General features: G+C 42.8%; 1 protein-coding gene across 1 annotated transcript in view; it reads left to right on the top strand.

The window, feature by feature from the left end:
* rtn4r (reticulon 4 receptor) overlaps positions 1-12,072 on the top strand; it is a 69,461-nt gene extending 57,389 nt beyond the window's left edge. The window contains exon 2 of the mRNA XM_023978262.2: positions 9,741-12,072. Within this exon, the coding sequence (XP_023834030.1) occupies positions 9,741-11,155 (1,415 nt within the window). The 3' untranslated portion in view covers positions 11,156-12,072. The remainder of the gene's footprint in view (positions 1-9,740) is intronic.
* The last annotated feature ends 3,122 nt before the right edge of the window (positions 12,073-15,194 follow it).

Raw genomic sequence — 15,194 nt, 5'->3', positions numbered from 1 at the left:
ATGAGATGAGTGTTGTGGCAGATGTGTGGCAGACAGGACCTGATCTGTCCCTCTGCCGCTCCGCTAATTGTGTCCTTGTCTGCATACTAGACCATGGGCTCTCCCAGAAACACACATGAGTGCAAACACAAACATAAACACTCACACATACATGCACGTACAAACGCAAATGCAGGCGCTCACACACACCACACACACACACACACAACACACACAACAACACACACACACACACACAACACACACACACACACACACACACACACACACACACACACACAACCACCAACACACACACCAACACACACACACACACACACACACACACACACACACACACACACACACACACACACACACAAACAAATACGCACACCACAAGGGCTACCACTCCAAAGCTAGTTATAAACGATCTTACACTTAACAGCCTGATCAGGATACACATAGCTATATGTGCTGTTAGATGGCCTGTTCTCAACCTGCATATATTCATGTCAGGGAAACATTTAGGAACTGTAGTTCTATCCCTGCGTATGTGAACGACCGGCTCGATTCGGTCTTACGTAGCAAAATGTTTAATTGTGTTTTTTATATTAGATAAAAGAGTTGACTCTGAGCTAGAATATGGTATATCATACACTACAGTTGAGGAACAATGGTAAAGTAATTCTGCTTTGAATGTTGATAAACTTGTAACCCCACTTTTGAAAAAATGGCCCTTGAATTTGGTACACCTACTGCAGAGCTCTTCTTTGTCTACACCCATTCAGCATTGTTCACATCCACTTAAGCCTTAGTCCCACCCATCTCTTTAAGAATTCACATGTGAGGCCATGTGYTAAACAGAGTGAGTACTGTAGTGTACTAAACGACTGAAGATTCCAAGATTAAAGGCTGGTTTATACTACGTCTATCAACATGTCTGTAGACAGTTGTCGCAGTGACATCATGAACATTCTATTGTCGTCCGACATCAAACTTGTTGTTGTCATTATGACAACGACAGGCTGCATGACATCAGCAGCCTGGTGGTCCAARATAGYAYAACTGGTGTATTTAACACCAATCAACCCATCCGTTYMAAAATGAATTTAGTAAATGTCAWTCTAGCAAACCAGGCAATTAAAAGCAWCTTTCTAAACAATGTTTTGGTTCCTTTCTAGCTTGTTAGCTAGCAAGCTAACGTTAAAAATTACCATCTCATATAGCGGACAATGTCTTAACTTTAGCTYATTTGAATTCKTTATTACAGGAAAATAAAMTCACAACAAGATCATWATTTACAAGTAAATGGCGAGCTAATTACAGAAAATAGCTTACAGTTGTCAGTGCGATGAAATAAAAGCAGGGCWTTCTACTGGAGAAKTTTAGAACTTGGACACTGTCTCRTTGGCCTAGTGTTATATCCTAATTTGACTTTGGTGAAGGTCATTTTGTTCTTCACATTACCGTCTCTGATAAACACACATTATATCAAATAAAAAAGTGTATTTGTCACATGCACAGGATACAGAAGGTGTAAACAGTAAAGTGAAATGGTTACTTGCATAGTGGAGTCTTCTAATTAGACATGTAGYTRGCTAGCTAAACAATGAACCATAATCCCAACTCATAAGGTTACTACTTTGCATGAATCTGCTGGTAGCTAAAGCTAACAAACTAGGTTCAATGTTAGCTAGCYAGCTAACATTACGCTATAACTAGCAATGCAAATGGCTCTGACATACGATTAATATTACTAAAACAGATCATATACTTAAAGTTAGCTAGCAAGCCAACCAGCTAAAGGTAGCTAGSTAGCTAACATACTCTTTAACTTCTATTGAAAATACTTTCTGACTAAATTAGAAATGTATAATATCTGAAAATGTAGCTAGTTATACTCTTATCCGTATACATGGATGAACGCTTCTCCCTCTCTTTCATGGAAGCCATGGTTGACCTTAGTTTGAAGATATCCTCCGGAGACAGGAGTTTTATACAACAGCCTTCYTCTGTGTGTTTTATTTTAGACTCCCTCCRCATTATTTGTAATCAAAYGCCAGAATTTTCTCCATCTTCATAGCTATCATGCTCTGCTTCCACCGGGCATTCCACTGATGTCAAAACACGACTCTTCATGATATCTTTCAAAATAGCTGCTTTAGAATGGACTACCTACACATACTGAGCAGCCCATGTTAGGGCTGGGCGATGTGATGATATACTGTATATCGTGTGACGATAGAAAAATKTATTTTGTTTCAAATTATGCTCTTTCGTTTATTTCGTTGTGTCACAAATCACACTCTTTACGGCAATATTTTTTATCAATTGGACGACGCTTTGCGTTCTTGTGGAAGGAAATTTACAACACAAACAAACATGGAGGAGAGTGAACGTGACACAGAGCAMGGWGACACGGAGCTCGTACCTAAAAGATGGGCTACTTCGGTCGCATGGACGTGGTTTGGGYATGAAAAGTCTGACACGGACCAGAAAAYCGTCCTCTGCAAAATATGCCGCAGGCCGGTCCCGACAACAGGCTCAAACACCACTAACCTCTTTTACCACCTACGCAAGAATCATGTGAAACAGTACGGAGAGAGTCTACGGGTGAGACCCAATAAAGTACAGTCAAGTGCTCAAAACAAACCCCCGACTCAGAGGTTGCAAGAGGCTTTTGTCCGCAGCACATCATATGGCAAAGTATCWTGAAGATGGAAGGAGATAACAGCTGCCATTACAACTTACATCTGCAAAGACATGGCCCCAATTTACACGGTCGAGAAACAGGGGTTTCGTGAGTTGGTGCTAACAATCGACCCAAGGTACCAAATGAAAATTGATATGTTACACATATTAATGCCAAAATAACATACAGGCCTATATTTCTTTTGTTTTCTATTTACCTTTTCAGATTTTATACATCATTATTTAATTTTTGCTACATGCTTAATTGAACATTTGCACAAAGGTTCCAAATGAAAGGAGAAATAATCAAATATGACTAAGTACATTATGACTAAGTACCTTTTATTTGTTGACTATATTTCAAAATGTAATAAGAAATAGGCCTTTACATGTGGTCATTTTATAGAAACTATTTTTTCWTTGAATTTACAGAAAATGTGCTATATCGTGATATGTATCGTTATCGGGATAATTATGRCTAGCGGGAAGGTTCCYGCCTTTTTTCCGTGGCTAAACCAACTTTGCTCGTAATTTAACAATTTTATTTATWTTTACAGATGGCATACAGGTATGTTATTAATGCACGTAAAAGTTTGCATGTTCCAGAATGCATTGCTGCCGGAAAATGCATTTTGATAAAACATACCTGTTAACATTCAAATGTCAATCCCGTAAAGTAGTGGCATACGCCTATTTTCCTAAATGAGTCACATATGTTCATGCCAGGGAAACATTTAGGAACTGTAGTTCTATCTGTCTGTGTATTGCATGCCAGGGAACATTTAGGAACTTGTAGTTCTATCTCTTGTATGTTCATGCCAGGGAAACATTTAGGATCTGTATTGCTATCTCTGTGTATGTTCATGCCAGGGAAACATTTAGGAACTGTAGCTCTGTCGCTGCATATGTTCATGGGGGAAGACATTAGGAACTATAGTTCCATCCGTGTTAAAGGGGGAAGCATTTAGGAGCGGTACCAACTCTTCAAATCCGGTTTCCCATTATGCCGTATACTGAGTGAATTCCCCTTGAAAGAGTAAATGCCACCAGTCAAAGCTGTTGGTCCTAGTATGACAGCCGGCAATGGTTGTAATGCACTTTATCACCATACACAATCACTTGGGTTTACAACCACTTTGTGACAGCGCTTTGAGAACATGGCTTATTGATTTATACATGATTTTAGGCTGCATTTGTATGCATGAATGCATTTTCAACAATCAAACAGCCTAAAGTACACAGATCTCGACTATATTTGGAACAGGTTAAATTCCACACAGCAACAAGAATCCCTAACGCTGTGTGAGTGGAAMGAGGCCATTGCATCCCCTGAGATGAACTGTGTGATACATCTCCTAGAGAGACTTCTCTTCCCTTCTCCTCTCAGCTAAGGGAAAACACTGTCATGTTACCCATCTGGGCCCAATCTACTTCTCTTCAAAGTAAAGCCTGCGTGACGAAGTGCAGACCCTGTGGATCCCCTGTCCCTACATGCCCTTTTGTGCTCTCAGGGCACTTGGCCGGGTCGCTGGGTCAGATTGGGATGCCTCAATCATGCTGAGACAAAGCACCGGATGGGCCTGGAGTAGTGAAGTAGTGAAGACGCAAACACACACACACACACACACACCACACACACACACACACACACACACACACACGTTCACCAACACAACACACACACACAACACACACAACACACAACACAATACACACACACACACACAACCACACACACACACAACACACACACACACACACACCACACACACACACACGAAACAACGCCAGGGACGTATGCAAATGAGCCGGGAGGGTGTCAGGCTAGTCATGCACTGCTGCGTTAAGTAAACACCTCTCTCTGGCTGCTCCCACTTCTGTCCTCCTCGACCCTCCTCACACCTTGCTATTATCGCAAGTGTTTTCTGTTCTCCCACATTGTTCTTTTTGTTTTGGCAAATAACACAATTAGACGAGTGAGGAGCAACCTTGATGTCTGCCATTCATCACTAGGTTGTTAACTGTCTGGGCATATCTCTACCTCTGTCTCCCTGTGTGCCTCTCTGTATCCCTCCCTGTCTGTATCTATGTCTGTCTMTCTGTCTGTCTCTTTATTTCCCTCTGTCTGTCTCTCTGTCTGCCTCTCTGTCTGTCTATCTATCTGCCTCCACTCTGTCTGCCYCCCTGTCTGCCTCTCTGTCTACCTCCCTGTCTGCCTCTCTGTCTGGCTCTCTGTCTGGCTCTCTTTCTGTCTCCCTGTCTGTCTCTCTGTCTACCTCTCTGTCTACCTCTCTGTCTACCTCTCGTTCTGTCTTCCTGTCTGTCTCTCTGTCTGCCTCTTTGTCTGTCTCCGTGTATGTCTGTCTCTCTGCCTCTCTGTCTGCCTCCCTGTCTGTCTCTCTGTCTGCCTCTTTGTCTGTCTCTCTGTCTGTGTCTCTGTCTGCCTCCCTTTCTGTCTATCTCCCTGTCTGCCTCTGTCTATCTCCCTGTCTGTCTCCCTGTCTGTCTCTCTGTCTATCTCCCTGTCTGTCTGCCAGTCTTTGTCTCAAATGGCACCCTGTTCTATATATAGTTCACTATTTTTCACCAGGATCCATATGGCTCTGGTCCAAAGTCATTCACTACACAGGAAATAGGCTGCCATTTAGCACTCAGCCTTTGTGAGGAAAAGTGCTTCTCAAACATGCAGGAGAGCCTGAGTCAATGTGCGTTAGTTTATAAAGAGCTTGGAAGGAAGTCTGGCCGCCGCAAGACAAAGAGGTTCTTGTCTCATCTTAGACAGAGTTAAGATTGTTGTTAGACCATAATGGACTTTTCAAGAGGGACAGAGATGCCAGTTTACTGGAACACTAGAGATTTGGATTTGTGACTGTTGGTGTGTCAGGACTGTAGTTAGACACAACAGATGGGGAGATAACATGTTGAAACCAAAGTTGGCAAAATAAGATAAAGATAAATAGATGTTTTGTTATTTGTTTCCACCAGTACAATGTTATACAGTACCAGTCAAAAGTTTGGACACACCTACTCATTCAAGGGTTTAACTTTATTTGTACTATTTTCTACAATGCMATCAAAACTATGAAATAACACATATGGAATCAAGTAGTAACCAAAAAAGTGTTAAACAAATCAAAATATGTTTTATATCTAAGATTCTTCAAATAGCCACCCTTTGCCCTGATAACAGCTTTGCACACTCTTGGCATTCTCTCAACCAGCTTCATGAGGAATGCTTTTCCAACAGTTTTAAAGGAGCACTTGTTGGCTGCTTTTCCTTCACTCTGCGGTCCAACTCATCCCAAACCATTTCAATTGGGTTGAGGTTGGGTGATTGTGGAGGCCAAGTCATTGATGCAGCACCATCACTCTGCTTCTTGGTCAAATAACCCTTACACAGCCTGGAGGTGTGTTTTGGGTCATTGTACTGTTGGAAAATGAATGATAGTCCCACTAAGCGCAACCAGATGGGATGGCGTATCGCTGCAGAATGCTGTGGTAAATGCTGTTACATTTACACAGACAACAGAATGCTGTTGTCTGTGTAAATCACAGACAATGTCACCAGCAAAGCACCCCCACATAATCACATCTCCTCCTCCATGCTTCACGGTGGGAACCACACATATGCAGAGATCATCTGTTCACCTACTCTGCGTCTCACAAAGACACGGTGATGTCTTTTGTTACTACATGATTCCATGTGTGTTATTTCATAGTTTTGATGTCTTCACTATTATTCTACCATGTAGAAAACAGTRAACATAAAGAAAAACCCTTGCATGAGTGGGTGTGTCCAAACCTTTGACTGGTACTGTATATGCATTCATTATGTCAGTTTAGCCACATAAATATTTTACATTAGTATATCAGCACTGTAARGTTGATTGGAATTGAGCAGAACAGTTGAAAGATAGAGTTTGATATACCCAACAGCTCAATAGCGAGGGCAAACTATTAGCAAGAATGTTGTGATAAATAAGAGAAACTCCCAAAGGTAACAGGTGAGGGAACAACCAGAGGTCGGTAGATAGGTCAGGACGTACAGTTTAGTAGACTTAGCAGGTCAATACTGCGTGTGAGTGCAAACTTTTACATCGTTGACAATGTTTTGAGACATGGTGTAATTCCCAAAAGAAGAAGGTGAGAGAACTTCTGTGAACTATCAAATCAAACAGAGGTCATTCTGAAAGACCAGAGGGAAAAGTAGCACTTTAATCACAGAAGAGTAAGCACAATAAAAACAAAGTCCAAAGAGGTCAACGTGATGAGTGCAAAATGGCTTTGGATTGTTCATTTGTTTTGACAGGAACTAATGGCGAGGCAATTGATATAGTACCATATATAGAAAAATAATTGGTGAAGAAAAACCTGAGGACATCTGACTTGCTTAGTGTCAGAAGATGCTAATGAAGATAAAATTACGCCGGGAGCTCACAATACCGGATTTCCGAAATAAAGCGGACGTAGCCTGTTAATGAACATAACAAATAAGACAGTGAGTGAACATACAGTGAGTAGATACAAAGAGTGCTCTATCTGCAGTGGTAAAATAAATAMATAWATATATATAAATTGCTATTGTTAGGAAAGTAGGAGCTGTGACTGGGAGGGAACAGAAAAAAAGTGATGCGATGCAGAACGAAAGAGTAGTGGAAGAAAACTCTTGACAGCTTTCCGGTGGCAGAATATATCTGACTGAAGGTTGAGCAGGGAGGTTGGAGGGAAAGTGCAACAGAGGGCTGCTGTCAGGCCACACCACAGCCTCCATTTAACAAGGGCCAGGGATGAGCTGCTACTGCTGCATGAACAGCAGGAAGGCAGGATGGAGGGATGGGAGAGGGAGGGAGAGGGTGTGGTAGAAAAAGTGAGAGGGAGCGAGGAGTTGAGAGGGAGAGGCAGAGAGAGGGACRGGGAATGGAGGGAGGCAGGGGAGGAAGAAGAGGAGRAAAGAGATAGAGGGATGGAGAGGACGGGAGGGGTAAAGCTCATGCATTTTCCAGTACTTCACTACCTGTCACGGCAGAGAGCCTGGGATTCCAGTGATGGTTGTGGCAGCTGGGAATGGAAATCCTCACTTATGATAGGGGCTAGGGTCGGATTCACTGAGATTTGGGCAATATTTGGCACTGCCACCTGCCACCTGACATGGCATATTGGATTCGGACTCGCCTGCTGTCACACTTTGATCTGCCTTTGATGAATTAGTGAAATATCTGTACTTGTATCTGTACTGTGTCTGCATGGTTTTTTATTTATTTCCCCTTTATTTAACCAGGTAGGCCAGTTGAGAACAAGTTCTCATTTACAACTGCAACCTGGCCAAGATAAAGCAAAGCAGTGCGACACAAACAACAACACGGAGTTACACATAAACAAACGTACAGTCAATAACACAATAGAAAAAAAATCTATATACATTGTGTGCAAATGAGGTAAGATTAGGGAGGTAAGGCAATAAACCGGCCATAGTGGCGAAGTAATTACAATTTAGCAATTAAACACTGGAGTGATAGATGTGCAGAAGATGATTGTGCAAGTAGAGATACTGGGGTGCAAAGGAGCAATTTTTTAAAATAAATAGCAATATGGGGATGAGGTAGTTGGATGGGCTATTTACAGATGGGTTATGTACAGGTGCAGTGATCTGTGAGCTGCTCTGACAGCTGATGCTTAAAGTTACATTGTTAGGTTAGAGATAGAACATTGTTCCATTGTAGGTCTGTCTCTTATACACATCTAGATGTGTATAAGAGACAGATTGTAGGTTATATATATAACATTGTTCTATTGTTAGGTTAGAGCTAGAACATTGTTCTATTGTTAGGTTAGAGATAGAACATTGTTCTATTGTTAGGTTATATATAGAACATTGTTCTACTGTTACGTTAGAGATAGAACATTGTTCTACTGTTAGGTTAAAGATATAACATTGTTCTATTGTTAGGTTAGAGCTAGAACATTGTTCTATTGTTAGGTTAGAGATAGAACATTGTTCTATTGTTAGGTTAGTGATAGAACATTGTTCTATTGTAGGTTATATATATAACATTGTTATATTGTTAGGTTAGAGCTAGAACATTGTTCTATTGTTAGGTTAGAGATAGAACATTGTTGGGGGGAGAATATTTCGCATCTTCGACATGGTAGGCATGTTGTGTAAATCAAAAGATACAAATCCCCCMMAAAATCTATTTTAATTCCAGGTTGTAAGGCAACAAAATAGGAAAAATGCCAAGGGGGGTGAATACTTTCACGAGCCACTGTATATTGCAACAGACATGCTCAGTCAAACACAAATAACATAATTTAAGTGATCTCCAATATTTGAACCTAGGTCAGCTCTCCACCCTGGCAACCAGCACCAAGCCCCACTACACGTATCTTTACGCGACACGATAAATGTCAAAAGGTCAGAAATCTCTAGGATGCCATTAGTTATGTCCAACCTATTAGCGCTGGCTAATTCTGCATAAAATCGACCCACCCATATTTAATGAATCAGCTTCTCGGGACCCCTCTCCTCGATTGCCCGGGGCTTCATGCTTGCGTCAATAGCAGGGAGGAAATAGGTCCCCAGGGCCAAATAACCACCGAATGCTCTCTCTTTACAGACACACTGCATCACTAGTAAAAAGAGAGCTATTTCCCTTCAGAGGGCCCTGGTATACTGGATTTGAATGTGAATGTTGCTTAAACTGTATATATGCCATTTGTAAATGTGAAGGAAAGCACTGCATTGGTGATTTGAGGGAAGGGATATGTACTGATGCAAAAATTTGAATATCTTAGGGCAATGTCTGATTGCAGAAGATTACCATTGCTACCAGAGAGCAATATTGCTGATTTGCTTTACAGGAAATAACAATCAAAAACCAATCAAGAGATAGGCAGAGGTGTTAAAATGACAAACATCACATTTAGAAACCTTCTAGGAGAAACATTGATGAAGATGAAGTATTTTTTACGTAGTTTGTAAAACTGACCCTCTTTCTCTCTTTCTCCCCCTCCCCCTCTTTCCCCTTCTGTCTCTCTCTTTCCCTCCCTCCCTCCCTCCCTCCCTCCAGGGGGGCGTCTCCTGTTCCTGGTTGTGTGGTTAAACCTGGTGCCTCGAGGAGTGGATGGCTGCCCGGCCAAATGTGTGTGTTACAGCGAGCCACGGCCCACCGTGGCCTGCCAGCAGCAAGGACTGTTCTCCATTCCTACCGAGATCCCTGTGCGGAGCCAGCGTATATTTCTCCAGAGCAACAAGCTGACCGTGGTCCGCTCCACCAGCTTCAGCTCCGTGCACAACCTTACCGTTCTCTGGATGTACTCCAACAATATCAGCCACATTGAGGCCGGGGCCTTCTACGGTCTGGAGCGGCTAGAGGAGCTGGACATTGGGGACAACAGTAACCTGAGGATCATCAGCCCCACAGCCTTCAGGGGTCTGTCCAAGCTTCACACCCTCCACCTGCACAGGTGCGGCCTGTCGGAGTTACCTGTCGGAGCGTTCCAGGGACTGTTCTCCCTGCAGTACCTCTACCTGCAGGACAATAACCTGCTGGCCCTGCACAACGACACCTTCCTGGACCTGGCCAACCTCACCTATCTGTTCCTGCACAACAACAAGATCAAGACCGTRTCGGACCACATGCTGCGYGGCCTCATYAACCTYGACCGCCTGYTGCTSCAYCARAACCGGGTSATCTACGTCCARCCRAGRGCATTCAGYGACCTGRGRAARCTGACCACRCTGTTCCTGTTCTACAACAACCTTACCGTGCTGACCGGGGAGACCATGGACCCGCTGGTGTCCCTGCAATACCTGCGYCTCAATGGGAACCAGTGGGTGTGTGACTGTCGGGCCAGTACCCTATGGGACTGGTTCAAACGCTTCAAGGGCTCCAGCTCWGAGCTYGARTGTAACGTCCCMYTGGARTTGTTYGGGAAGGACCTGAAACGGCTGAAGAGTRAYGAYCTGGAAGGGTGTGTGGARACWCCYCAGATCCARACCCAGCTCTTCAGCTCCAASCYGYGKTCYGGAAAATTYSMCTCCACKGAAAATCCTCTGGGARATGGAATTCCCAGRTGTTGTCTTCCAGAYAAYGATAAGTCCTCTATCATCTCYGGGAAAACSATCSCTGACCCCTCATCYTACAACAGCCGYCAGATCACCAACAACCCCCTCAAGGAGAAGGAGAACATATCCAAGACCAAATTCAGAGAGCAGGAGCGAACGAAAAACGAGACCATCCGGAATAAGCAGAGTCTCAACGACGGGCCACTGGGGACCCTGTCCAACAACCTTGACCAGTCATTGGTTCAAATTGAAGACCTGGAACCTTCTACAGCCCCAACCAGGAAGAAAAAGAAGTGCACTAAAAAGCCAAAATCTGACGCCCAGTGTCTCAAAGGCCATGGATCTACAATGCAGGTGGCGCTGAGTTCTCTCTTCATGTCCATAATCTGGATCTGGTTCTCGTTGGCCATGTCTTAGGACCTTAGGGCCTGGCTGGGATTAGATCACATGCTAAATATACATTGCTGGGACTCMCAGATTGTTATTAATGCTCATGACAATAATAGAATCTTTCTGCAGTGACCTCTGACCTCCAATAATAGCCTAGAGACTGATAACCAGGATGTCAGGTTTGGACACATTACCAGGGTAACAAGGACTAAGTCCTTGAAGTTAAACTACAAAAGAAGTTAAAATACAATTTAACAAAATGGATGCCTTTACAGAACACATCATATCTAATGTATATAATAAATCGGTGCCCAAATTGTTTGTTCTGTATGTACTTTATTGTACCGTGTCTAAGCTACACCACTTTGGAGACTCTCCTTATTCCTATTTCCCTCTCAAAAAGCTTTTACTGCAACAACAGTGACTGCTGAGACAGACCACTGAAAAAATAGGAAAAAACATGAATTCCGAGGGCCGGCTGAACGCACACAAAGAACGTTTATTAAAAAATAGATTTTCATCCCCTCCCCCCATTATTTATAAAAAAGTGATGCATTTGTTGGGTACTGTTATGTTTTTTATGTTTATACGTATTTCAGTAAAGACAAATGTTTATTGTTCCCCAGTTTGAGTTCTGTTTTCATCACAGTATGGATACAGGTAGCATTGGCTAATAGAAGGCTGGCTAAGTGTTTTACAGAGATTGCAATGGAATCATAGATATGCATTTTATTTTACTTGTGTACAAGTATGAATATATTATGAATAAAAGGTCTCCTTTCATATAACTGGTTGGTTATTGATGTGTTCTTTTTAGGCMTTAGAGGTATAGTCTTCAGTATAGCTCTTCAGTATAACCAGTAACGCAATCACACAGAATTCAACAGCCTCAAACAGAATCACTCATAACTGCTCAATCGTATTTTGCTTCTTCAGACTATTGTTCATGAACACGATGTAATGTAATACATGTCCAAAAGTATAGTAGGCCTTTGGCAGTGTCTGAATTCCTTCGCACATAGACATATGAAACCTTAATGTACATTGATGATCTATGATCTAAAGGACACAAGGACATATTGCATAACATAAATAATAGCAGAGGCAGGTTTCCTCTTGCACTGCCAACACAGGGATTACATCATCAACACTCATAAAAATGTACAACAACATTCTGTTATGCTATTTTAATGAGGTATGTGAAAAATATATGCCCCATAATGCTMTAAAAAGATCCCTCAGATGTTGTAAAAAAAAATGGCCCTGAGATCTACAGTGAACAGCAGCTAGTGTCACCTCACTCACATAACATATCACCTAAGCGTACAGTAAGTAGACCCTAACTTCTCCCCCAGTTCCATCTAAACAGATGGCAGGCCAGGCAGGGATGGACTGGGACCACAAATCGGCCCATTTCTAACATACTGGCCCATTTATTTCCTTCGAGGCCCTTACTCCAGCTAATTTGTTTCCTGGAGGCCCCAATTATTAGCCAGATAACAACTATTCTATGCATTTTTTTCTTACAATAAACAGTATTGACAGGCCCACTGGGCTAAAGATGGACCAGCCCATCTGGCATTTGCCTGAATTGCCCTGTGGACTGTTCATATCTGKGCCTGGCCTATAGCGGCAGGGCAGGCTCATATTTTGTGGTGCTTTGTGAACCCTGGCCTGATCTCGGTATTTCAGCCCCGGTAGTACTCTGCATTTAGTTATTTCTCCTCTCGGTCCTCCACGGGATACTGGCGCTCGCTGCCCGGGTGAGTGACGCGCTTGCTCTGCTGTGTGTGTGACCAGCGTGAGCTCACTTGGCGGCAGGTAGCCTAGTGGTTAGCGCGATGGGCCAGTAACCAATAGGATGTTGTGGATGTCGATCGCCATGGATGTCGATTGTGGCAGCCCCCCGCACCTCTCTAATTCAGGGTTAAATGCGGAAGACATATTTCAATTGAATGCATTCAGTTGTACAATTGACTAGGTATCCCCATATCCCGCTCATGAAACAGATTTCATTAATCTACTAAAGCAGGACTGCACTGCATCAAGCTTCCTGGAGACCACATGTCCTATCTGCCTTTCACTATATTTTGTCTTTTTCGTTTCTGTACTTTGTAGGGGGGTCTAAGGGCACCAGCTCTTATGCCACCAATGCTGACATGACTAAAAAGAGTACCCATACACCTTTTGTCAACAGGATTGCCCTAAATGCTTTCGATATGACCCCTAAAAAGTTTTTATATTCTCTGCTTTTTACTTTTGTGGGGGGAGTTGATCTGGTCTAATGTCCCCAAAGCTGATTTGTCTGTAAAGAGGAATCCTGCCCTTACACATCTTTCATCAATGTGCTTTTGGTGTTACCTCTAAAAGTGACATGAAATGATTCACACAGACTTATTCGTACACCTCCTGTCCAAATATTATTTTAGTATGACCTCGGAAAGCTATTTGAAAAAGATATATACGGACCAATAGGTCATAAAAAAACATTTGGAATAGCCATACCACTGTTTCTTTGTTCATATGCTTTGCGTGCGGAAAGATCTTGCTTTATCAGTAACTTCAAACGCAGTATGACACTTGCATAAGATGCCTCAGGGCAAATGACAGGAACACAAAATAAGGTTTATGTATATTGCAATCCATGATCTCTATATTGCTCATGATTTCACTAAATGATTCAACACATATGACAACCTAGCTGTATATTCAGAGAAAAAATACTCACGTGGCAATTTTCATTGAAGGAGAGGAGAGGAAGAGGAGAGGGAGAGGAAGAGGAGAGGGAGAGGAGAGTAGGAAGAGAGGAGAGGAAGACTTGAGGAGAGTAGGAAGAGAGGAGAGGAAGAGGAAAGGAAGATGAGAGCAAGAGGAGAGGAAGAGGAAGAGGAGAGGAAGAGGAGAGTAGGAGGAGCGGAAGAGGATAGGAACATGAGAGGAAGAGGAGAAGAGAGTGAGAGGAGGAAGAGGAGAGGACCCAAGAGAGCCACGGCGATATCAATCTGGAGAGGGAATCAACAGGAGAAAGAGGCATGCTCTTCTTCTACCTCCCCTCTAATAGACTAACTCGCTTTTCCACTCATTGTTAAATTTGCAAACCTGTGTTAAAATAATATCTGACATCTTTGGCTGGCGCAGTAGGAATATGAATGGATTGGATAGTCATGGAAACTTAAATCCCTTCCATCTGGCAGTCCAGGCAGGCTAAATAAATGCTCACATTATTTTAAATAGTTCAAATAGTATTTGAACCCAGTTTYGAGGCACTGTAGCTGGTGAAGGTGAAAGKCCTAGTGATTGTCCATCCTCTCCTGTTCAATCTTATCAAGATGATCAGCAGAMTAAACTACTCAATCCCATCACCCTGTCCATCTCCCTGAAAGGAGGCATCTAAATGTCAATCATGTACATGTTAGGAGCCAATGCACTTCATGCACACGGTATAGGTAATCCTCTGCAGTATAAACACACACTGTGCTGTTTTCTCTTTGTCATATATAGTACACACATTCAAATAGACACACATACAAAACCTTTACAACAACTCGTTCCCACTCCCGACAGGCCGCTGAAAGCGACCAAATCTCCATCAGTCTTGGCTTCTGATCATGCCCTCAAACAGTTGCTGGGGCTGCAAGGTCTTCCAGCAGAGCCGTGACAAGCTGAGGCCACAGTCCCAAATGGCAGAGCAGAGCACTGGATCCCACTGCGCCTGAAATCCTCACCTCAAAGTCAAAGGCTGTGTCAGAAATGGCACCCTATTCAGGGCACTGCTTTTGACCAGGTTCATAGGGGCCTATATAGGGAAAAGAGTGCCATTTCAGACATCTAMTAGGAGTGGATTCCTTTTTCCTTCCAAGAAACAGTTTGATCCTCTTATCGTAGTGAGGAGAAAAGGAAATTAAACAAATTATAAGTGCCCCATCTGCAGCAGGAGTTGTCCGGATGCAACATTGATTTGAATATTGTCTGGGAACACAAAATAACTCAGGGCTAGGGAAGATATCTGGTGTTGGAAGGAGGAAAATAGCTAAATGTAGCATTTAACTCATTTTCAGTACCCACC

The sequence above is a fragment of the Salvelinus sp. IW2-2015 genome, linkage group LG33, assembly GCF_002910315.2.
Source record: "Salvelinus sp. IW2-2015 linkage group LG33, ASM291031v2, whole genome shotgun sequence".
NCBI classification, from domain to species: Eukaryota; Metazoa; Chordata; class Actinopteri; order Salmoniformes; family Salmonidae; genus Salvelinus; species Salvelinus sp. IW2-2015.
This window is presented reverse-complemented; position numbering and strand designations above follow the sequence as displayed.